Source organism: Pseudophryne corroboree, chromosome 3, assembly GCF_028390025.1.
Source record: "Pseudophryne corroboree isolate aPseCor3 chromosome 3, aPseCor3.hap2, whole genome shotgun sequence".
Lineage (NCBI taxonomy): Eukaryota > Metazoa > Chordata > Amphibia > Anura > Myobatrachidae > Pseudophryne > Pseudophryne corroboree.
The window spans coordinates 593,987,971-594,014,040 of NC_086446.1; the positions used below are offsets into that span (position 1 = coordinate 593,987,971).

At 47.2% G+C, this 26,070-nt stretch overlaps 1 protein-coding gene across 2 annotated transcripts in view; it reads left to right on the forward strand.

Moving 5' to 3' along the window:
• The window catches only part of ANAPC16 (anaphase promoting complex subunit 16), a 64,488-nt gene that overhangs the window by 11,072 nt on the left and 27,346 nt on the right, over positions 1–26,070 (forward strand). For both annotated transcript variants that reach the window (XM_063961465.1, XM_063961466.1), the window contains exons 2-3: positions 80–230; positions 17,898–17,972. In XM_063961465.1, the coding sequence (XP_063817535.1) occupies positions 89–230; positions 17,898–17,972 (217 nt within the window). In that variant the 5' untranslated portion in view covers positions 80–88. The remainder of the gene's footprint in view (positions 1–79; positions 231–17,897; positions 17,973–26,070) is intronic.

Here is a 26,070-nt window from a genome sequence, read left to right on the forward strand (position 1 = left end):
TTGCTGGATTTATGGTTTCGTAGTACTTTAGTCAAATGTATATTTCTCTTATTCATTGTGCTTTTTTTTATTTCAAAAGCTGTTTAAAATGGCTGCCTCATCTTCGTCCTCTTCAGCTGGAGGTGTCAGCGGGAGCTCTGTCACAGGGTCTGGTTTCAGTGTTTCGGACCTGGCTCCTCCACGGAAGGCACTCTTCACGTGTCCGAAAGCAGCAGGGGAGATGTTGGAAGGTAACCTGAGTTGATGGGAAATTGTTTCTTCTGCTAACAGCCAGATATGCTGATCAAAGTTTTTTGCTACACGGGCTCAAAAGGGAGAATTCAGTTGCGGGAAGATGTCTTCACCCAGCGAATCGGTGCCACAGCCCGAACTTGCACATGACTGCTTGCAGCCCCAGTTGTACCCTTCACCCGCAATTGATTTCCACCAAAGATTTATTACTGTGTTATTAAGTTTATATTCATTTCAGCTCTACAGGATATCTTCAAAACAGGAACTGTTGACAAAATCACGTTTAGTGTGATACAGACAGATGAATGTTAATACAGTGTAAGTGCATATTTCTCCTCTATCTGTGGGACACTGCTTCCCATGGGGTGATGGTAGTAATTGCCACTTACTTAGATTCAGTATTACTTGCAACTATCCATGGGAATGGCTCCATGATGGCAGGTCCCAGAGTAGTATGCATGAGGTCCACCAGTATGTGGTCCTAAGGCGGCAGCTGTTGGGAGGAGGGGGAAGTAGGAGAGCATGAGCAGGTCACGGCAGTGAGAGATTTACAGAAAAAGGCGTCTGAAGATCAGAAATATTTCCTTACAGAGGAGAAAATAAGCAGGAAATAGGATATATTGGCTGCTGTGGCCTGTATATGTAGACAACACATTGCCATTTTTCATCCATAATCATGTATTTTTTCCCCTTCAATATTTCATAGCAGACCTTACAAAGACATAGGGGAACAGTAGCATTGCATTAAATACTATCCAGATAATGTTTTGTTTTTTACCTACGTACCTTTTACCTAACTTAGAAGATAAGCTACCAATTGTAAAGGCTGTCATGGAGTATTCCAAAGAAAATTATCAGTCCTCTATAATTCGCAGTTTTTCTATCATTCAGTATAGTTCTGTTCAACATCCTAGATTTATTTTCTTCATGTAAACACTACAGTTAACAATTTCCACACAGTTAGCTAATCTGCCACTAGAGGGCAATGCTATCATTCCCAAGAAAGTGATAAAGCAAACCAATGTTTGTTAGAACAGAGAAGAAAAATAGTGCCAGACTAAGCAGTTATAATTTGCATCCTTTCAAGACAATGTGGTCTATTTACTAAGCCTTGGATGGAGGTAAAGTGGACAGAGATAAAGTACCAGCCAATCTGCTCCTAACTGTCATATTTCAAACTGAGGGGTCTATTTACTAATCCTTGGATGGAGATAAAATAGGTGGAGATAAAGTACAAGGCAATCAGCGTCTAACTGCTATGTCACAAGCTGTATTTGAAAAATAACAGTTAGGTGCTGATTGGCTGGCACTTTATCTCAATCCACTTTATCTCCATCCAAAGCTTAGTAAATAGACTTAAATGTTTGGTCTCTTCATTAAGCATGTTACTGTTTGGAAGCTGAAGTGCCTAAAACTGCATTATTGTGCATTGCAATTAATTGCCAATTAGTCTTTATGGCCCAAATGTATTAAGCCTTAAAAAGTTATAAAGTGGAGACGGATAAAGAGTGATAAATGACCAGCCAATTATCTTTCTAACTGTCATGTAACAGGCTGGGTTTGAAAAATGACAGCTAGGAGCTGATTGGCTGGTACTTTACCTCTCATTATTCGTCTCCACTTTATCTGTTGTTAAAGCTTAATACATTTGGTCCTAGGTCTGCTGAAAGCATGTATTCTCTTCCTCTCCTGCCGTACATCCTCTCCCTTCTTCTTTGCAACCAAATTCCCCATTTGATCTGTCAAATCAAGTTACAGGGAGTTACTCTACACGTGCCCGTGATTTTTTATTTGTCCTACCCAGCTTGGAGGTTAATTAGACACACTTGTGCACCTAGCTCTGTTTGCAGTGTATATATTAGCCATCTCGCATTTAGGCACCAAATATGCACTAAACACCAGCAACCAATAAGCCCAGCCTGCATCGACAGTGTAAAACTTAAGACAATTGCTGAGGTGCAGGTTTTGCACCTAAATGCAGTATTACAGAGTGAGCCCTAATATCATGTAGTTGGAATCTTCTGAACTGGCCAGTAAAGGGCAACACAGTTTATAGGCTAGCATGGTGCAATAGTTTGCAGCTAGTAACACAAAACAAATGCAGTTTTTTTCCACATAAACCACTGCATTTACTACAAATGGTAGGTACCTTCTGTTCAGAACCCACCAGTCACTGTATTTCTCTAACGTCCTAAGTGGATGCTGGGGACTCCGTAAGTACCATGGGGAATAGCGGCTCCGCAGGAGACTGGGCACAAAAGTAAAAGCTTTAGGACTACCTGGTGTGCACTGGCTCCTCCCCCTATGACCCTCCTCCAAGCCTCAGTTAGATTTTTGTGCCCGAACGAGAAGGGTGCACACTAGGTGGCTCTCCTGAGCTGCTTAGTGAAAAGTTTAGTTTTAGGTTTTTTATTTTCAGTGAGACCTGCTGGCAACAGGCTCACTGCACCGAGGGACTAAGGGGAGAAGAAGCGAACTCACCTGCGTGCAGAGTGGATTGGGCTTCTTAGGCTACTGGACATTAGCTCCAGAGGGACGATCACAGGCCCAGCCATGGATGGGTCCCAGAGCCGCGCCGCCGGCCCCCTTACAGAGCCAGAAGACTGAAGAGGTCCGGGAAATCGGCGGCAGAAGACGTCCTGTCTTCAATAAGGTAGCGCACAGCACCGCAGCTGTGCGCCATTGCTCTAAGCACACTTCACACTCCGGTCACTGAGGGTGCAGGGCGCTGGGGGGGGGGCGCCCTGAGACGCAATAAAAACACCTTAGATGGCTAAAAATACATCACATATAGCTCCTGGGCTATATGGATGCATTTAACCCCTGCCAGTTTTTCCTTAAAAAAGCGGGAGAAAGGCCGCCGAGAAGGGGGCGGAGCCTATCTCCTCAGCACACAAGCGCCATTTTCCCTCACAGCTCCGTTGGAGGGAAGCTCCCTGGCTCTCCCCTGCAGTCCTGCACTACAGAAACAGGGTAAAACAAGAGAGGGGGGGCACTAAATTTGGCAGATTAATAATACAGCAGCTATATAAGGGAAAAACACTTAAATAAGGTTATCCCTGTATATATATAGCGCTCTGGTGTGTGCTGGCAAACTCTCCCTCTGTCTCCCCAAAGGGCTAGTGGGGTCCTGTCCTCTATCAGAGCATTCCCTGTGTGTGTGCTGTGTGTCGGTACGTTGTGTCGACATGTATGAGGAGGAAAATGGTATGGAGGCGGAGCAATTGCCTGTAATAGTGATGTCACCCCCTAGGGAGTCAACACCTGACTGGATGGTCGTATGGAAGGAATTACGTGATAGCGTCAGCACTTTATAAAAGACTGTTGACGACATGAGACAGCCGGAAAAACAGTTAATACCTGTCCAGGCGTCTCAAACACCGTCAGGGGCTCTAAAGCGCCCGTTACCTCAGATGGTCGACACAGACCCAGACACGGACACTGACTCCAGTGTCGACGGTGAGGAAACAAACGTATTTTCCAGTAGGGCCACACGTTACATGATCACGGCAATGAAGGAGGTTTTGAACATTTCTGATACTACAAGTACCACAAAAAAGGGTATTATGTGGGGTGTGAAAAAACTACCCGTAGTTTTTCCTGAATCAGATGAATTAAATGAGGTGTGTGATGAAGCGTGGGTTTCCCCCGATAAAAAACTGCTAATTTCTAAAAAATTATTGGCATTATACCCTTTCCCGCCAGAGGTTAGGGCGCGTTTGGAAACACCCCCTAGGGTAGATAAGGCGCTCACACGCTTATCAAAACAAGTGGCGTTACCGTCTCCGGATACGGCCGCCCTCAAGGAGCCAGCTGATAGGAAGCTGAAAAATATCCTAAAAAGTATATACACACATACTGGTGTTATACTGAGACCAGCAATCGCCTCAGCCTGGATGTGCAGTGCTGGGGTGGCTTGGTCGGATTCCCTGACTGAAAATATTGATACCCTGGACAGGGACAGTATATTATTGACTATAGAGCATTTAAAGGATGCATTTCTATATATGCGAGATGCACAGAGGGATATTTGCACTCTGGCATCAAGAGTAAGTGTGCTGTCCATTTCTGCCAGAAGAGGGTTATGGACGCGACAGTGGTCAGGTGATGCGGATTCCAAACGGCATATGGAAGTATTGCCGTATAAAGGGGAGGAGTTATTTGGGGTCGGTCTATCGGACCTGGTGGCCACGGCAACGGCTGGGAAATCCACCTTTTTACCCCAGGTCACCTCTCAGCAGAAAAAGACACCGTCTTTTCAGGCTCAATCCTTTCGTCCCCATAAGGGCAAGCGGGCAAAAGGCCACTCATATCTGCCCCGGGGCAGAGGAAGGGGAAAAAGACTGCAGCAGGCAGCCTCTTCCCAGGAACAGAAGCCCTCCCCCGCTTCTGCCAAGTCCTCAGCATGACGCTGGGGCCTTACAAGCGGACTCAGGTACGGTGGGGGGTCGTCTCAAGAATTTCAGCGCGCAGTGGGCTCACTCGCAAGTGGACCCCTGGATCCTGCAGGTAGTATCTCAGGGGTACAAATTGGAATTCGAGACGTCTCCCCCTCGCCGGTTCCTGAAGTCTGCTTTACCAACGTCTCCCTCCGACAGGGAGGCGGTATTGGAAGCCATTCACAAGCTGTATTCCCAGCAGGTGATAATCAAGGTACCCCTCCTACAACAGGGAAAGGGGTATTATTCCACGCTGTTTGTGGTACCGAAGCCGGACGGCTCGGTGAGACCTATTTTAAATCTGAAATCCTTGAACACTTACATACAAAGGTTCAAATTCAAGATGGAGTCACTCAGAGCAGTGATAGCGAACCTGGAAGAAGGGGACTATATGGTGTCTCTGGACATCAAGGATGCTTACCTCCATGTCCCAATTTGCCCTTCTCACCAAGGGTACCTCAGGTTTGTGGTACAGAACTGTCACTATCAGTTTCAGACGCTGCCGTTTGGATTGTCCACGGCACCCCGGGTCTTTACCAAGGTAATGGCCGAAATGATGATTCTTCTTCGAAGAAAAGGCGTCTTAATTATCCCTTACTTGGACGATCTCCTGATAAGGGCAAGGTCCAGGGAACAGTTAGAGGTCGGAGTAGCACTATCTCAAGTAGTGCTACGACAGCACGGGTGGATTCTAAATATTCCAAAATCGCAGCTGATTCCGACGACACGTCTGCTGTTCCTAGGGATGATTCTGGACACAGTCCAGAAAAAGGTGTTTCTCCCGGAGGAGAAAGCCAGGGAGTTATCCGAGCTAGTCAGGAACCTCCTAAAACCAGGCCAAGTGTCAGTGCATCAATGCACAAGGGTCCTTGGAAAAATGGTGGCTTCTTACGAAGCGATTCCATTCGGCAGATTCCACGCAAGAACTTTTCAGTGGGATCTGCTGGACAAATGGTCCGGATCGCATCTTCAGATGCATCAGCGGATAACCCTGTCTCCAAGGACAAGGGTGTCTCTCCTGTGGTGGTTGCAGAGTGCTCATCTTCTAGAGGGCCGCAGATTCGGCATTCAGGACTGGGTCCTGGTGACCACGGATGCCAGCCTGAGAGGCTGGGGAGCAGTCACACAGGGAAGAAATTTCCAGGGCTTGTGGTCAAGCCTGGAGACATCACTTCACATAAATATCCTGGAGCTAAGAGCCATCTACAATGCTCTGAGCCTAGCAAGACCTCTGCTTCAAGGTCAGCCGGTGCTGATCCAGTCGGACAACATCACGGCAGTCGCCCACGTAAACAGACAGGGCGGCACAAGAAGCAGGAGGGCAATGACAGAAGTTGCAAGGATTCTTCGCTGGGCAGAAAATCATGTGATAGCACTGTCAGCAGTGTTCATTCCGGGTGTGGACAACTGGGAAGCAGACTTCCTCAGCAGACACGACCTCCACCCGGGGGAGTGGGGACTTCACCCAGAAGTCTTCCACATGATTGTGAACCGTTGGGAAAAACCAAAGGTGGACATGATGGCGTCCCGCCTCAACAAAAAACTAGACAGATATTGCGCCAGGTCAAGGGACCCTCAGGCAATAGCTGTGGACGCTCTGGTAACACCATGGGTGTACCAGTCAGTGTATGTGTTCCCTCCTCTGCCTCTCATACCCAAGGTACTGAGGATCATAAGAAGGAGAGGAGTAAGGACTATACTCGTGGCTCCGGATTGGCCAAGAAGGACTTGGTACCCGGAACTTCAAGAGATGCTCACAGAGGACCCGTGGCCTCTACCTCTAAGAAAGGACCTGCTCCAGCAGGGACCCTGTCTCTTCCAAGACTTACCGCGGCTGCGTTTGACGGCATGGCGGTTGAACGCCGGATCCTGAAGGAAAAAGGCATTCCGGATGAAGTCATCCCTACCCTGATCAAAGCCAGGAAGGATGTAACCGTACAACATTATCACCGTATTTGGCGTAAATATGTTGCGTGGTGCGAGGCCAGGAAGGCCTCTACAGAGGAATTTCAACTGGGTCGATTCCTGCATTTCCTGCAAACAGGACTGTCTATGGGCCTAAAATTAGGGTCCATTAAGGTTCAAATTTCGGCCCTGTCAATATTCTTCCAAAAAGAACTAGCTTCTGTTCCTGAAGTTCAGATGTTTGTCAAGGGAGTACTGCATATACAGCCTCCTTTTGTGCCTCCAGTGGCACCTTGGGATCTCAATGTAGTTTTGGGGTTCCTAAAATCACATTGGTTTGAACCACTTTCCACTGTGGACTTAAAATATCTCACATGGAAGGTGGTAATGCTGTTAGCCCTGGCTTCAGCCAGGCGTGTCTCAGAATTGGCGGCTTTATCCTATAAAAGCCCTTATCTAATTTTTCATACGGACAGGGCAGAATTGAGGACTCGTCCTCAATTTCTCCCTAAGGTGGTTTCAGCATTTCACTTGAACCAGCCTATTGTGGTGCCTGCGGCTACTAGGGACTTGGAGGACTCCAAGTTGCTGGACGTAGTCAGGGCCCTGAAAATATATGTTTCCAGGACGGCTGGAGTCAGAAAATCTGACTCGCTATTTATCCTGTATGCACCCAACAAGCTGGGTGCTCCTGCTTCTAAGCAGACTATTGCTCGCTGGATTTGTAGTACAATTCAGCTTGCACATTCTGTGGCAGGCCTGCCACAGCCAAAATCTGTAAATGCCCATTCCACAAGGAAGGTGGGCTCATCTTGGGCGGCTGCCCGAGGGGTCTCGGCTTTACAACTTTGCCGAGCAGCTACTTGGTCAGGGGCAAACACGTTTGCTAAATTCTACAAATTTGATACCCTGGCTGAGGAGGACCTTGAGTTCTCTCATTCGGTGCTGCAGAGTCATCCGCACTCTCCCGCCCGTTTGGGAGCTTTGGTATAATCCCCATGGTCCTTACGGAGTCCCCAGCATCCACTTAGGACGTTAGAGAAAATAAGAATTTACTTACCGATAATTCTATTTCTCATAGTCCGTAGTGGATGCTGGGCGCCCATCCCAAGTGCGGATTGTCTGCAATACTTGTACATAGTTATTGTTACAAAAATCGGGTTATTATTGTTGTGAGCCATCTTTTCAGAGGCTCCTCTGTTATCATGCTGTTAACTGGGTTCAGATCACAGGTTGTACGGTGTGATTGGTGTGGCTGGTATGAGTCTTACCCGGGATTCAATATCCTTCCTTATTGTGTACGCTCGTCCGGGCACAGTATCCTAACTGAGGCTTGGAGGAGGGTCATAGGGGGAGGAGCCAGTGCACACCAGGTAGTCCTAAAGCTTTTACTTTTGTGCCCAGTCTCCTGCGGAGCTGCTATTCCCCATGGTCCTTACGGAGTCCCCAGCATCCACTACGGACTATGAGAAATATAATTATCGGTAAGTAAATTCTTATTTTAGCCTGGTTCTGGAACTTATGTACAGGCTGAGACAATTTTAAAGGTTTAATAGAAAAAAAAGAGCATGGTAAATGCTATAAAAAATTTAAGTACATAATCTGAAAGTGCATGGAATACAGTTTATTTTAAATTGGTTTGGAATATGACATCGCCCAGATGGTGACCTTCATTTGTGATGCACTTTTGGAGTCGATTTCTGAAGTTTCACATCACTTGGCGGGACATTTCTGGCATTATTGCTGCAATTTCTTGATGAAGCTCCCTTTCATTTGTTTGGCCGCGCTAACAAGCACAATCTTTGTTACTGGGCGTAGAACAATCCTCATCAGATTCATGAAAGGCCTCTACACAGCCAACCTGAAAGCTGAGGTCTACAAACATCGACCAAAAACCATTAATGAACTGAAGGCTGCTATACGCCAATAAATGACGATATCCTATTCAAAACCAACTGAAAATAAAATGTACTTCATGCACCTTTGGATTATGTACTAACATTTTGAATAGCATTTACCAAGCCTTTTTGTTAACCTTAAAAATCTGGGAAGTTTTTTTGTTGCTTCACCCTATATAACCGTGACCTATGGTCACCTTTTTGTTCTGCTCAGAACTTTCTATGTTGTTGGAAAGATTTCCTCAATAGGAGGGACCCCCACCGAGGTTCTGTTATTGGTAAGGGTTGTTGGCTATTAATATGTTGTTAGAGTAGAATTACCCTGTAATGCAGGTTGTCCTGTAGCTGCATGCTGCTTATGTTCATACTTTTGTTCAAACCATATTTTTCTTACGTCCTAGAGGATGTTGGGGACTCCGTAAGGACCATGGGGATAGACGGGCTCCGCAGGAGACATGGGCACTTTAAGAAAGACTTTAGGTATGGGTGTGCACTGGCTCCTCCCTCTATGCCCCTCCTCCAGACCTCAGTTTTACTACTGTGCCCAGAGGAGACTGGATGCATTTCAGGGAGCTCTCCTGAGTTTCCTGACAGAAAGTATATTTGTTAGGTTTTTTATTTTCAGGGAGCCTGCTGGCAACAGACTCCCTGCATCGAGGAACTGAGGAGAGAGAAGCAGACCTACTTCTGTGAGTTTCAAGGCTCTGCTTCTTAGGCTACTGGACACCATTAGCTCCAGAGGGATCGGTACGCAGGTCTCACCCTCGCCGTCCGTCCCAGAGCTGCGCCGCCGTCCTCCTCACAGAGCCGGAAGATAGAAGCCGGGTGAGTATGAGAAGAAAAGAAGACTTCAGAGGCGGCAGAAGACTTCATGATCTTCACTGAGGTAACGCACAGCAGTAAAGCTGTGCGCCATTGCTCCCACACACCTCACACACGGCAGTCACTGTAAGGGTGCAGGGCGCAGGGGGGGGTGCCCTGGGCAGCATATGAACCTCTCTTTGGCAAAAAAATACATGTATACAGCTGGCCACTGTGTGTGTGTGTGTGTGTGTGTGTGTGTGTGTGTGTGTGTGTGTGTGTGTGTGTGTGTGTGTGTATGTGTGTGTATATATATATATATATATATATATATATATAAGAGCCCCCGCCAATTTTTAGTGTATTTGAGCGGGACAGAAGCCCGCTGCCGAGGGGGCGGGGCTTCTCCCTCAGCACTCACCAGCGACATTTTCTCCACAGCACAGCTGAGAGGAAGCTCCCCGGACTCTCCCCTGCTTATACCACAGTGAAAGAGGGTTTTAAAGAAGAGGGGGGGGCACATAATTTGGCGCATATATACATATATACACAGCGCTACTGGGTAAACATATATTTATTGTGTTTTTTCCTGGGTCATATAGCGCTGGGGTGTGTGCTGGCATACTCTCTCTCTGTCTCTCCAAAGGGCCTTGTGGGGGAACTGTCTTCAGATAAGAGGATTCCCTGAGTGTGTGGTGTGTCGGTACGCGTGTGTCGACATGTCTGAGGTAGGAGGCTCTCCTAGAGAGGACGGGGAGCAAATGAATGTGGTGTCTCCGTCGACAACGCCGACACCTGACTGGATGGATATGTGAAATGTTTTAAGTGCTAATGTAAATTTATTGCACAAAAAATTAGAGGTACAGCCAGGGAGTCAACCCATGTCTGTCCCTATGTCGCAGGGACCTTCGGGGTCTCAAAAGCGCCCACTATCCCAAATAATAGACACAGATACCGACACGGATTCTGACTCCAGTGTCGACTATGATGATGCAAAATTACAGCCAAAATTGGCTAAATGTATTCGATATATGATTATTGCAATAAAAGATGTTTTGCATATCACAGAGGAACCCCCTGTCCCTGACACGAGGGTACACATGTATAAGGGAAAGAAACCTGAGGTAACCTTTTCCCCTCACATGAGTTGAACGAATTATGGGGGTCATTCCGAGTTGTTCGCTCGTTATTTTTTTCTCGCAACGGAGCGATTAGTCGCTAATGCGCATACGCAATGTCCGCAGTGCGACTGCGCCAAGTAAATTTGCTATGCAGTTAGGTTTTTTTACTCACGGCATTACAAGGTTTTTTCTTCGTTCTGGTGATCGTAATGTGATTGACAGGAAGTGGGTGTTTCTGGGCGGAAACTGGCCGTTTTATGGGTGTGTGCGAAAAAACGCTACCGTTTCTGGGAAAAACGCAGGAGTGGCTGGAGAAACGGAGGAGTGTCTGGGCGAACGGTGGGTGTGTTTGTGACGTCAAACCAGGAACGACAAGCACTGAACTGATCGCAGATGCCGAGTAAGTGTGGAGCTACTCAGAAACTGCTAAGAAGTGTCTATTCGCAATTCTGCTAATCTTTCGTTCGCAATTTTGATAAGCTAAGATTCACTCCCAGTAGGCGGCGGCTTAGCGTGTGCAAAACTGCTAAAAGCAGCTTGCGAGCGAACAACTCGGAATGACCCCCTATGTGAAGAAGCTTGGGAATCTCCAGACAAAAACTGCAGATTCCCAAAAGGATTCTTATGGCGTATCCTTTCCCGCCAACGGACAGGATACGGTGGGAATCCTCTCCTAAGATACGGCTACCCTCAGGGATCCTGCTGACTGCAAGCAGGAGATTACTTTGAAGTCCATTTGCACACATTCTGGTACCTTACTCAGACCGGCAATTGCGTCGGCCTGGGTTTGTAGCGCTGTAGCAGCATGGACAGATACCTTATCAGTGGAAATTGAGACCCTAGATAAGGATACCATTTTATTGACCCTAGGGCATATAAAAGATGCTGTCTTATATATGAGAGATGCTCAAAGACGCTATGTCGATTTCTGTTAGACGAGTCCTATGGACCCGGCAATGGACAGGTGATGCCGACTCAAAGAGGCATATGGAGGTTTTACCTTACAGGGGTGAGGAATTGTTTGGGGAAGGTCTCTCGGACCTGGTCTCCACAGCTACAGCTGGTAAATCTAATTTTTTGCTTTATATTCCCTCACAGCCTAAGAAAGCACCACATTACCAAATGCAGTCCTTTCGATCACAAAGAAACAAGAAACTACGAGGTGCGTCCTTTCTTGCCAGAGGTAAGGGCAGAGGGGGAAAAAAAAAGCTGCACAACACAGCTAGTTCCCAGGAACAGCAGTCCTCCCCGACCTCTGCAAAATCCACCGCATGACGCCGGGGCTCCGTCCCAGTGGGGGCACGTCTTCGAATGTTCAGCCACATCTGGGTTCACTCGCAGGTGGATCCCTGGGCAATAAAAATTATTTCTCAGGGTTACAAGCTGGAATTCGAAGAGGTGCCTCCTCGCCGGTTTTTCAAATCGGCCCTGCCAGCTTCTACCCAGGAAGGGGAGATAGAGTTAAATGCAATTCACAAATTGTATCTTCAACAGGTGGTGGTCAAGGTTCCCCTACGTTAACAAGGAAAGGGATATTACTCAACCCTGTTTGTAGTCCCGAAACCGGACGGTTCGGTCAGACCCATATTAAATTTAAAATCCCTGAACCTATAATTGAAAAGGTTCAAGTTCAAAATGGAATCGCTGAGAGCTGTCATCGCCAGGCTGGAAGGGGGGGATTTTATGGTATCTCTGGACATAAAGGATGCATACCTTCATGTTCCCATTTATCCACCTCATCAGGCGTACCTGAGATTTGCGGTACAGGACTGTCATTACCAATTTCAGACGTTGCCGTTTGGGCTTTCCACGGGCCCGAGGATTTTCACCAAGGTAATGTCGGAAATGATGGTGCTCCTGCGCAAGCAAGGTGTCACAATTATCCCGTACTTGCACGATTTCCTCATAAAAACGAGATCAAGAGAGCAGTTACTGAACAGCGTATCACTTTCACTGAAGGTGTTATAGCAACACGGCTGGATTCTCAATATCCCGAAGTCGCAGTTGGTTCCTACAACTCGTCTGACTTTCTTGGGCATGATTCTGGATACAGACCAGAAAAGGGTTTATCTTCCGATAGAAAAAAGCTCAGGAACTCATGAATCTAGTCAGGACCCTATTGAAACCAAAACAGGTGTCAGTGCATCACTGCACTCGAGTCCTGGGAAAGATGGTGGCATCATACGAGGCCATTCCCTTCGGCAGACTCCATGCGAGGACTTTCCAGTGGGACCTACTGGACAAGTGGTCCGGGTCACATCTACAGATTAATCAGTTGATCTCCCTGATCCCCAGGGCTAGGGTATCTCTCCTGTGGTGGCTGCAGAGTGCTCACCTTCTAGAAGGCCGCAGGTTCGGCATTCAGGACTGGATCCTGGTGACCACGGACGCGAGCCTCCGAGGTTGGGGAGCAGTCACACAGGGAAGAAACTTCCAAGGTCTTTGGTCAAGTCAAGAGACTTGTTTTCACATCAACATCCTGGAACTGAGGGCCATATACAACGCCCTACGTCAAGCGGAGACCTTACTGCGCGACCAACCAGTTTTGATCCAGTCAGACAACATCACCGCAGTGGCTCATGTAAACCGCCAAGGCGGCACAAGGAGCAGAGTGGCAATGGCGGAAGCCACCAGAATTCTTCGCTGGGCGGAAATTCATGTAAGCGCACTGGCAGCAGTGTTCATTCCGGGAGTGGACAACTGGGAAGCAGACTTCCTCAGCAGACACGACCTGCATCCAGGAGAGTGGGGACTTCATCCGGAAGTCTTCGCATAGATTGCAAGTCAGTGGGGACTACCCCAGATAGACATGATGGCGTCCCGCCTCAACAAAAAGCTACAGAGGTATTGCGCCAGATCAAAAGGTCCTCAGGCGGTAGCTGTAGACGCCCTAGTGACACCGTGGGTGTTCCAGTCGGTCTATGTATTTCCTCCTCTTCCTCTCATACCCAAGGTGTTGAAAATGTTAAGAAAGAGAGGAGTGAGAACAATTCTCATTGTTCCAGATTGGCCACGAAGGACCTGGTATCCGGATCTGCAGGAAATGCTCACAGAAGATCCGTGGCCTCTTACTCTCGAACAGGACCTGTTGCAACAGGGGCCCTGTCGGTTCCAAGACTTACCGCGGCTGCGTTTGACGGCATGGCGGTTGAACGCCGGATCCTAGCGGAAAAAGGCATTCCGGATGAGGTCATTCCTACGCTGATAAGGGCTAGGAAGGACGTGACTTCTAAACATTATCACCGTATATGGCGAAAATATGTTTTTTGGTGTGAGGCCAGGAATACTCCTACGGAAGAATTCCATCTGGGCCGTTTCCTTCACTTCCTACAAACTGGAGTGAATTTGGGCCTAAAATTAGGCTCCATTAAGGTTCAGATTTCGGCCTTATCCATTTTCTTTCAAAAGAATTGGCTTCTCTCCCAGAAGTACTGACTTTTGTGAAGGGAGTGCTGCATATTCAGCCTACTTTTATATCTCCGGTGGCGCCTTGGGACCTTAACGTGGTGTTGAGTTTCCTTAAGTCGCACTGTTTTGAACCACTTCCTACGGTGGAGTTAAAATATCTCACTTGGAAGGTGGTCATGTTATTAGCCTTGGCTTCGGCTAGGCGAGTGTCTGAATTGGCGGCTTTGTCTCATAAAAGCCCCTATCTGGTTTTCCATATGGATAGAGCGGAATTGCGGACCCGTCCTCAATTCTTGCCTAAGGTAGTGTCATATTTTCATATGAACCAACCTATTGTGGTGCCTGTGGCTACGCGAGACTTGGAGGATTCAGAGTCCCTTGATGTAGTCAGGGCTTTGAAAATTTACGTGGCCAGAACGGCTAGAGTCAGAAAAACAGAAGCACTGTTTGTCATATATGCAGCCAACAAGGTTGGTGCCCCTGTTACAAAGCAGACTATTGCTCGCTGGATCTGTAACACAATTCAGCAGGCGCATTCTACGGCTGGATTGCCGTTACCAAAATCGGTTAAGCCCATTCCACTAGGAACGGGGGCTCGTCTTGGGCGGCTGCCCGAGGGGTCTCGGCACTACAACTATGCCGAGCTGCTACTTGGTCGGGTTCAAACACCTTTGCAAAGTTCTATAAGGTTGATACCCTGGCTGAGGAGGACCTCATGTTTTGCTCAATCGGTGCTGCAGAGTCATCCGCACTCTCCCGCCCGTTTGGGAGCTTTGGTATAATACCCATGGTCCTTACGGAGTCCCCAGCATCCTCTAGGATGTAAGAGAAAATAAGATTTTAAACGTACCGGTAAATCTTCTTCTCGTAGTCCGTAGAGGATGCTGGGCGCCCTTCCCAAGTGTGGACTACTTCTGCAAGACTTGTATATAGTTTTGCTTACATTAGGGTTATGTTATAGTTTCATCGGTCTTGGACTGATGCTATGTTGTTTTCATACTGTTAACTGGTTAGTATATCACAAGTTATACGGTGTGATTGGTGTGGCTGGTATGAATCTTGCCCTTGGATTAACAAAAATCCTTTCCTCGTACTGTCCGTCTCCTCTGGGCACAGTTTCTCTAACTGAGGTCTGGAGGAGGGGCATAGAGGGAGGAGCCAGTGCACACCCATACCTAAAGTCTTTCTTAAAGTGCCCATGTCTCCTGCGGAGCCCGTCTATCCCCATGGTCCTTACGGAGTCCCCAGCATCCTCTACGGACTACGAGAAAAGATTTACCGATAGGTTTAAAATCTTATTATTTTCCTGTAAAACTGAGGAATTTGACCATGTAGTTCAGGCATTCCCAACCTCTGTCCGCAAGACACACTAACAGTCCAGGTTTTAGTGGTGTCCGTGCTTGAGCACGGGTTCACTACGGCTGGCCGGCGGTCGGGCTCCCGGCGACCAGCATCCCGGCGCCGGGAGCCCGACCGCCGGCTTACCGACAGCTTGGCGAGCGCAAATGAGCCCCTTGCGGGCTCGCTGCGCTCGCCACGCTACGGGCACGGTGGCGCGCTACGCGCGCCACACTATTTTATTCTCCCTCTATGGGGGTCGTGGACCCCCACGAGGGAAAATAATTGTCGGTATGCCGGCTGTCGGGCTCCCGGCGCCGGTATACTGAGCGCCGGGAGCCCGACCGCCGGCAAACAGAAGACCACCCCTTGAGCACAGGTGACATAATTAGTACCTCAGTTATTTTGATGTGACCATCTGTGCTGAAGCCTGGATATCACTGCACTGTTCGTATGCCTTGAGGACCAAGGTTGGGAATGCCTTATGTAGGGGAAGAGGGGTATGTGGCTAATATAGAATGTTACTATGATCACACATTATAGTAATATCTGATTTGTGTCAATTAACAAAACTAGTGAACAGTAATCCAGACGGATTTATAAAGTCGAATTTTGACCTGTCTGAATGTATGATTAATGTTGGCACTTACAATGTACATGGTGCTGTTCAGGATTGCATTTAAAATGTAAGGGGTTACTATACTAACTAATATGTGGATCGTTTATATATTACCAGGACTGATAATAGTAGTGTTTATTCTAGTCTATGCGTGGCTATTCCACATCACACTCTGATACGTTCACTCTATTCATAGCCTAAAGAATAGTTGAGGATCTAATCTACATAATCTGCACACCTGTGATTTCAACATGGCACTTTACATTTGGATTACTTTTTAAACCATATTTTACAGAGTAAAGTGGGCGAGATTGTTGGCTTTTCCTATCTGTGGATTACACCCTGCATGTCCTTTGTTTAATTAGACCTGGTATTTAGCAAGCAGCTCTAATGGACTGTAGTGTGGAGCTTGCAGCATGTTTCTTTTGAAATGAATCTTTAGGTGTGTGTGTGTATATATGTATAGTCCAGAGAATTCTGCACTCTCGTCCTACTGTAGGTGTACATACAGGTGCTGGGGTGCAAATCAAGGAAGAGTCCCCTGGACAATCCTAATAGAGCAAGCAAATATACACATAAAAGTGAAAAGCAGTGCACTCATCAGACTGGACAAGCGTTCAGATTATTTATTTCATCAGTCCATACAGATGTAGCTATCAATGTGTCAATCAACGTTTTTGTCTACTGGAAGACCTTTGACACGACACATCAGCAGACAAATAACATACAATACAGAATCAGGACAGTTATTGCCCTGTCTCCTTACCAGACCCCTGTATTTATACCCAAACAAAAGGCCTGAGAACAAAAAGCATATAAACTCAAAACCATACCCTAGAGATGAGAAATATGCACAAATTCCTGGTGCAGGGCCGGATCCAGGGGAGGGGGGGCGAACGCCCCCCCCCCCCCCTAACAGTCATGGCCACGCCCACTTACATGAGGTGGGGGCTGCTGCCAGGTGATGGTGTGTGGCTGCACTGACATCCCCATCCTCTGTGTCCCTGGGGCCCCTAGCCCCATCTGCCATCATCACATGCCGTCACCCCCACCTTGGGCATTGAGTGCCGCCCATCGGTGTGTTAGTAGTTAGTGGTATCCGTTCACATGGTCGACCATGTTATGGTCGACAGTCATTAGGTCGACCACTATTGGTCGACATTGACATGGTCGACATGGACACCTGGTCGACACATGAAAATGGTCGACACATGAAAAGGTCGACATGAGTTTTTTAACTTTTTTTTTTCTTTTGGGGAACTTTTCCATACTTTACGATCCACGTGGACTACGATTGGAACGGTAATCTGTGCCGAGCGAAGCGGTAGCGGAGCGAAGGCACCATGCCCGAAGCATGGCGAGCGAACGCGGTGCACTAATTGGGGTTCCCAGTCACTTTACGCAAAAAACGACACCAAAAAAACTAAAAAAAAAAAAACTCCATGTCGACCTTTTCATGTGTCGACCTTGCATGTGTCGACCATGTGTCCATGTCAATGTCGACCAATAGTGGTCGACCTAATGACTGTCGACCATAACATGGTCGACCATTCATACCGGAACCATAGTTAGTTACATGTGCCCGGTTGTGTGTGCTACATAAGAAGCACATGTGTAGCCTGGCAATGCTTTATATACACTTTAGAGCATTAATGTACAGTTGGTATGGGAAGTGGGAGGAGTAATGAGTGTAGGGGAGGAGTCAGGAATAAATAAACCGCCCCCCCTAAAAGAAATGTCTAGATCCATCCCTGTCCTGGTGTATCCAGTTGTATAGTGTAAGCTGCGCATACTCTGTAGTGTGCGTTTTACCATGAAATACAACCAAACAACGGTCTCCATATACAATGTACAGCATCATACAGACTTGTCAGGAGGAAGGCATAAAGAATGTACAAATAAGCACCATAATCCTAGAATTAGGGTAAAGGTGTGCACATCAGAAATTACTCTGAAAGGAAACAATACTCCTCCTCCTTTGAAGAATGTCTCCCTCCTGTAGTTTAATACCCTTGGTATATTTGAAAGTTTCATACCCTCTCCCCCTTTCCCTTCTCTGCTCCAAACTATACAAGTTAAGATATTTTAGCCTTTCCAGGTAAGTGTTGTGTGAATAAATTGTCTTTCTTGTTTGCAGATGGCTCTGAGAGATTCCTGTGCGAGTCTGTGTTCAGCTATCAAGTAGCATCAACTCTGAAGCAGGTGAAGCATGGTAAGGATGCAGATTTTATGTTGCTGTCCTGTCTCTGGGCGGGTATGGGTCATTAGGTCAACCACACTTAGGTTGACAGTCATTAGGTCGACCACTACTAAGCGACATGCATTAGGTCAACATGGTCATTAGGTCGACATGAGTTTTTTTACTTTTTTGGGTGTAGTTTTCTTCATAAAGTGACGGGTAACTCCAATTAGTGCACCGTGTCCCCTCGCATGGTTTGCTTCGCTCGCCATGCTTTGGGCAAGGTTACTATTCCCAATCATAGTCCACGTGGATCGTAAAGTATGAAAAAGTTCCAAAAATTTACTTTTTTTTATTTAGAAAAAACGCATTTCGACCTTTTTCCATGTCGACATAGTGATCGTGTTGCCCTAATGCATGTCGACCTAATGACCGTATCCCCCCTGGGCAATACTAACTGGAAGATGGTGTCCACAGCATCTCGTGCTAGGTCTTGTAGGCCCTACACACTGGCCGATTTTCTGAAAGATATGAACGATCTCGTTCATAAATGAACAAGAACTCGTTCATATCTTTCAGTGTGGAGACTCCAGCGATGAACGATGCGCGGCCCCGCGCTCGTTCATCGCTGGTCTCCCGTCGGCTGTGCATGCAGGCCAATATGGACGATCTCGTCCATATTTGCCTGCACTTCAATGCAGCCGCGTGACGGGGGGAGTGAAGAAACTTCACTCCCCCCGTCACTGCCCCCCGCCGCCGGGTCGCTCGTCGGCCGTATCCGCCGTCGGGCAGCTCGGCGGCGGGTCGGCCAGTGTGTAGGGCCCCTTATAGTCTCCAAATATGTTTAATGTCACTTAGTGTACCTAGCCTGTAGGCCCTACACACTGGGCAATTTGACTGCAAGATATGAACGATCTCATTCATTAATGAACGAGATAACGTTCATATCGTGCAGTGTGGAGGCACCATTGATGAACGATGTGCGGCCCTGCGCTCGTTCATCGCTGGTGCCCCGTTGGCTGTGCATGCAGGCCAATATGGACGATCTCATCCATATTTGTCTGCACTTGTATAGAGCCGTGTGACGGGGGGAGTGAAGAAACTTCACTCCCCCCGTTACTGCCCTCCTCGCCGCCGAGTCGCCCGTCTGCCGCTCGGCGGCGGATCGCCGTGTCTGTAGGGCCCTTAAGTCAATAAAAAGTAATGGTAGCCTTAAGCTACGGACTCTGCTCGTCATTGGACGCAAGCACAGAGTATAGATTCATTTTCAGCTTTGGCAAAGTACTTCTGACATCAATAGAGCCCTATAATGCTGTTGGCCAATAGCAGTCTCCTTTCAATCATGTTTTTGCACAAATCACAATAAGTTTTGGGTCACACATGCTTTCTGATTTTGGGCCTGTGGTCTGATCTTGTCTGCAATATTGTAGCATGTGTGGACATTGGGGGTAATTCAGATATGGGGGGTAATTCCAAGTATATCGCAGCAAGATTTTTGTTAGCAATTGGGCAAAACCATGTGCACTGCAGGGGAGGCAGATATAACATGTGCAGAGAGAGTTAGATTTGGGTGGGGTGTGTTCAATCTGCAATCTAATTTGCAGTGTAAAAATAAAGCAGCCAGTATTTACCCTGCACAGAAACAATATAACCCACCCAAATCTAACTCTCTCTGCACATGTTATATCTGCCTCCCCTGCAGTGCACATGGTTTTGCCCAATTGCTATCAAAAATCCTGCTGCGATCAACTTGGAATTACCCCCATGATCACAGCAGCAAATTTGTTAGCTAATGGAAAAAACCATGTCCACTGAAGTGTGTGTATGCGTGTGGGGGGGGGGGAGGGCCGCAGGTATAACGTGCAGAGAGAGTTAGATTTGGGTGGGTTATTTTGTTTCTGTGTAGGGAAATACTGGCTGCTTTATTTTTACACTGCAATTTAGATATCAGTTTGAACTCACCACACCCACATCTAAAGCCCAGTACCCAGCGGGTGAAGTGAGCGACCCGCTAAATTGGCCTGCACGGCAGGCCAATCTAGCACCAGCGATAGCGAAGCGCGGGGCTGTGCATCGCTATTGCTGTATGGGGTACACATGGAGCGATCCTGCTTAAATTCTAAGCAATCTAGTCAGATTGCTTAGAATATCGCTCCGTGAGTACCCCCCTTAACTCTCTCTGCACATGTTATATCCGCCCCCCCTGCAGTGCACATGGTTTTGCTCATTAGCTAACAAATTTGCTGCTGCAATCAGATCTGAATTAGGCCCATTGTTAAGCAAATCTGCAGCAGGTGTACAAGAAAATCTACTGTGAGTAAATTGCAACACCTTTAATATAAAATAATAACTAACATGCCATTGATCTGCTGACACTTTTACTGGATTATTTTTTATTTCTCTTACGTCCTAGAGGATGCTGGGGACTCCGTAAGGAACATGGGGGATAGACGGGCTCCGCAGGAGACATGGGCACTAAAAAAGAACTTTAGGTATGGGTGTGCACTTCCCTCTATGCCCCTCCTCCAGACCTCAGTTGATTACTGTGCCCAGAGGAGACTGGGTGCATTACAGGGAGCTCTCCTGAGTTTCCTGAAAAGAAAGTATTTTGTTAGGTTTTTTATTTTCAGGAAGCCTGCTGGCAACAGACTCCCTGCATCGAGGGACTGAGGGGAGGGAAACAGACCTACTTTAATGTTAGGCTCTGTTTCTTAGGATACTGGACACCATTAGCTCCAGAGGGAACGGAACGCAGGTCTCACCCTCGCCGCCGTCCTCCTCGCAGAGCCGGAAGATAGAAGCCGGGTGAGTATGTGAAGAAAGAAGACTTCAGAGGCGGCAGAAGACTTCAGATCTTCATAGAGGTAACACACAGCGGTAACGCTGTGCGCCATTGCTCCCACACAGCACACACACGGCAGTCACTGTAAGGGTGCAGGGCGCAGGGGGGGCGCCCTGGGCAGCAATAAGGACCTCCAAATCTGGCTAAAATAGTGATATACAGGCTGGGCACTGTATATATGAGACCCCCGCCAGTTTTTTAAAATTTTCAGCGGAACCGAAGCCCGCCGCTGAGGGGGCGGGGCTTGTTCCTCAGCACTCACCAGCGCCATTTTCTCCACAGCACACCGCTGAGAGGAAGCTCCCCGTACTCTCCCCTGCTTACCACGGTGAAAGAGTGTTTTTAAGAAGGGGGGGGGGCACATAATTGGCGCAAAAATAGATGATAACAGCGCTATCTGGGTAAACATCTTGTGTTCTTTCCCTGGGTCTTTAGCGCTGGGTGTGTGCTGGCATACTCTCTCTCTGTCTCTCCAAAGGGCCTTAAGGGGGAACTGTCTTCAGTTAAGAGGATTCCCTGAGTGTGTGGTGTGTCGGTACGCGTGTGTCGACATGTCTGAGGTAGAAGGCTCTCCTAGGGAGGAGGTGGAGCAAATGACTGTGGTGTCTCCGTCGGCAACACCGACACCTGACTGGTTGGATATGCGGAATGTTTTAAGTGCTAATGTGAATTTATTGCACAAAAGGTTGGACAAAGCTGAGTCCAAGGGATGTACAGGGTGTCAAGCCCTGCCTGCCCCTATGTCACAGGGACCTTCGGGGTCTCAAAAGCGCCCACTATCCCAAATAGTAGACACGGAAACCGACACGGATTCTGACTCCAGTGTCGACTACGATGATGCAAAGTTACAGCCAAAATTGGCTAAAAGTATTCAATATATGATTATTGCTATAAAAGATGTTTTGCATATCACAGAGGAACCTCCTGTCCCTGACACGAGGGTTCACATGTATAAGGAAAAGAAACCTGAGGTAACCTTTCCCCCGTCTCATGAGCTGAACGAGTTATTTGAAAAGGCTTGGGAATCTCCAGGCAAAAAACTGCAGATTCCCAAAAGGATTCTTATGGCGCATCCTTTCCCGAATAAGGACAGGATACGGTGGGAATCCGCCCCAAGGGTGGACAAAGCGTTGACACGCTTGTCCAAAAAGGTAGCGCTGCCATCCCAAGATACGGCTACCCTCAGGGATCCTGCTGATCGCAAGCAGGAGGCTACCTTGAAGTCCATTTACACACATTCTGGTACCTTACTCAGACCGGCGATAGCGTCGGCTTGGGTTTGTAGCGCTGTAATAGCGTGGACAGATACCTTATCGGGGGAAATTGATACCCTGTATAAGGATACCATGTTATTGACCCTGGGTCATATTAAAGATGCTGTCTTATATATGAGAGATGCTCAGAAATATTGGCCTACTGGGTTCTAGAGTCAACGCTATGGCGATTTCTGCTAGGCGAGTACTATGGACCCCGGCAATGGACAGGTGATGCCGACTCAAAGAGGCATATGGAGGTTTTACCTTACAGGGGTGAGGAATTGTTTGGGGACGGTCTCTCGGACCTGGTTTACACAGCTACGGCAGGTAAATCAAATTTTTTGCCTTATATTCCTTCACAGCCTAAGAAAGCGCCACATTATCAGATGCAGTCCTTTCGGTCAAATAGGAACAAGAGAGTACGAGGATCGTCCTTTCTTGCCAGAGGTAAGGGCAGAGGGAAAAAGCTGCCTACCACAGCTAGTTCTCAGGAACAGAAGTCCTCCCCGGCCTCTACTAAATCCACCGCATGACGCTGGGGCTCCGCTGAGGGAGTCCGCCCCAGTGGGGGCACGTGTTCGACTTTTCAGCCACATCTGGGTTCACTCACAGGTGGATCCCTGGGCAATAGAAATCGTTTCCCAGGGGTACAAGCTGGAATTCGAAGAGGTGCCTCCTCGCCGGTTTTTCAAATCGGCCCTGCCAGCTTCTCCCCCAGAAAGGGAGATAGTTTTAAATGCGATTCACAAATTGTGTCTTCAACAGGTGGTGGTCAAAGTTCCCCTGCTTCAACAAGGGAAGGGGTATTACTCAACCCTGTTTGTAGTCCCGAAACCGGACGGTTCGGTCAGACCTATTCTAAATTTAAAATCCTTGAACCTATACTTGAAAAGGTTCAAGTTCAAGATGGAATCGCTCAGAGCGATCATCGCCAGCCTAGAAGGGGGGGATTTTTTGGTATCTCTGGACATTAAGGATGCATACCTTCATGTTCCCATTTATCCACCTCATCAGGCGTACCTGAGATTTGCGGTACAGGAGTGTCATTACCAATTTCAGACGTTGCCGTTTGGGCTTTCCACGGCACCGAGGATTTTCACCAAGGTGATGGCGGAGATGATGGTGCTCCTGCGCAAGCAGGGTGTCACAATTATCCCGTACTTGGACGATCTCCTCATAAAAGCGAGATCACGAGAGCAGTTGTTGAACAGCGTGTCACTTTCAATGAAGGTGTTGCAGCAACACGGCTGGATTCTCAATATCCCGAAGTCACAGTTGGTTCCTACGACTCGTTTGACCTTCTTAGGCATGATTCTGGATACGGACCAGAAAAGGGTTTATCTTCCGTTAGAAAAGGCCCAGGAACTCATGACTCTGGTCAGGGACCTATTGAAGCCAAAACAGGTGTCAGTGCATCACTGCACTCGAGTCCTGGGAAAGATGGTGGCGTCTTACGAGGCCATTCCCTTCGGCAGGTTCCATGCGAGGACTTTCCAATGGGACCTACTGGAAGATTCATCAGTTGATCACCCTGTCCCCCAGGGCCAGGGTATCTCTCCTGTGGTGGCTGCAGAGTGCTCACCTTCTAGAGGGTCGCAGGTTCGGCATTCAGGATTGGATTCTAGTAACCACGGACGCGAGCCTCCGAGGTTGGGGAGCAGTCACACAGGGAAGAAACTTCCAAGGTCTTTGGTCAAGCCAGGAGACTTGTCTTCACATCAACGTCCTGGAGCTGAGGGCCATATACAACGCCCTTCGTCAAGCGGAGACTTTGCTTCGCAATCTGCCGGTTCTGATTCAGTCAGACAACAACAAATTATCTCACATTTACCTTCCTTTTATTCAAGAAACAATTAAAGGTTAAGTTTTATTTTACTTATCATTTACTCCATTTACATCATACAAATTATTACAAACGAGTGCTCCCAAACAAGGGTTTTTTGTCTTGTCTCTCCTTTTCAATTGTAGTCCAGTCTACAAAATTCCTGGGAGCACCGCCAATCATTAGCAGTTTAAAACTAATATTTTTTCCAACTGCATATATATTGGTTTTTCTATGTTATTTCTACATTTTTGTTTAGATTGTCAAGACTAGTGCGGTTCCATATTGAATTTATTTGTATACAATTCTTGGTACTGGGGTCTTCTCCTCAGCTCTCGGACCCAGCACAGTCATCCAGGCGGATCTTTAAGCCTCCATTAGGACTTATCATTCTATTTTTTGTGATGAACTTTTTCCTTTAAACTTCTGTTTCAAGAATCTAAGACGCTCCCCTCTCTCTCAGCTCCAACGACCAGTACAAATATGAGCACCTTCAGTTTAAAAACTGAATTGAAAAACAAAAGAACCATAGAAGACTTAGACACCATTTTTCCTATCAAGATCCCTGATCCCATTACAGAGACCAACTGGGAAGATGACCTATCCCGTTTGAAGAGAACTCTTCAAAGACGCATTAGAGTTGATTGGGACCTAACCAGTTTGGAACACTATTGTAGACAAAAAATATCTCCAAGAGGTCTACGGCCTAAACTCTTTCCCTCATTCGCACTTTCCACAGATAGTTTACGTAAAGATTGGGAACAATGTCTCTTAAAATGTTCCCAGGATTTAATGGGCATTCTAATAAAACACAATCACCTAATTATGGAAGAATGCACTAAAGAAATCGACACCCTGGGTCAAAAATTGGAACAATGGGAAGGCAACCCTTCTTTTCAAGATTTCTTCGGTAAAATGAAAAAAGATCTTGAGTCATACGAGGATAATATTATAGAAAGGAAAAAATCCAAGTTCGCAAGGGATAAACGTGACTTTACTTCGGGACATATTTTCAAATGGACCCAACAAACTAATAGAAGGGACACGACCAGGCGGGAGTATACACCATCATCCTCTGAAGTCGAACTATCAGATACAGAAGACCATCCGGATTCCAACTCTGACTCAAGAGATCCCTTCGATCGCAGGAGGGATCCCAGTCACCACTCCGCTTCCACATCCACCTCTTTTTTAGAGGTAAGCAGGGGCAAGACCCGTGGATACCCTGCAAAACAAAAACCAGGCGGGGGGGAAGGAAGAACATCAAGACAAAGATGGCGGTCACCGCAGCAAAGACGATACCCCTCCAGGAAACAGAAGTAATCAATGAGGGTCTCACCAAACTAAGGATAATCAATCTGTCCACACATGTCCTCACCCAGGACCAAACCAGTGTCCTTGAAAAAGGTCTCTCTTTTTCACCGACTAATCATTTTGACCGTTTTAAATGGGAAATAAGCCTTCGACATTTTGGTCGTAAACTTCTACTCAAAAAACACTTCTCCAAAAAAGATAAGTCCTTTTCCCTGTCAAACAGTGACCCAGTTAACTGGTCACAGCAAGAACAAGATGCTCTAGCCATTCTAGAGGAATTATCGGATGATCAACCTCCCACTTCCACCCGCCCAATCTGTAAAAACAAGTCAACCTTTTATCCTCAGGATAATCAAAGTCCTGAGATAAAGGTGTTCTTGGATCTGGTATCACGTGATTTTGACAAACTTTACCGGCGCCAGAAATCTTTCAGATCAATTGACAACCTATCCAGACAACAGAAAGCAGCCATAAAAGAGATGCAAAAATGGGACGACATCCAGATCAAAATGTCAGATAAAGGAGGAAACATCGGGATTTGGCCTACTATACTATATCTCAAAGAGGCCAATAGACAATTAAAGGATACCTCCTGCTACAAGACAACTTTATTTGATCCCACACAGAATTTTCTAAATCTTTACTCTCGGATCATTAACAAACATCTTCAACAAGGTACCATCACAAAAACAGAATGGGACTATCTGAACACCCCACACCCAAGGACACCGACACTTTATTTGTTACCAAAAGTCCACAAAAATGTGGACAATCCACCGGGACGACCCATTATATCAGGTAATGGGGGCCTTCTAGAAAAAGCAAGCTGCTTCCTTGATGTTCACTTGCGACAACATGTCCTCACCCTTCCTTCATATGTCAAGGATACGACTGATG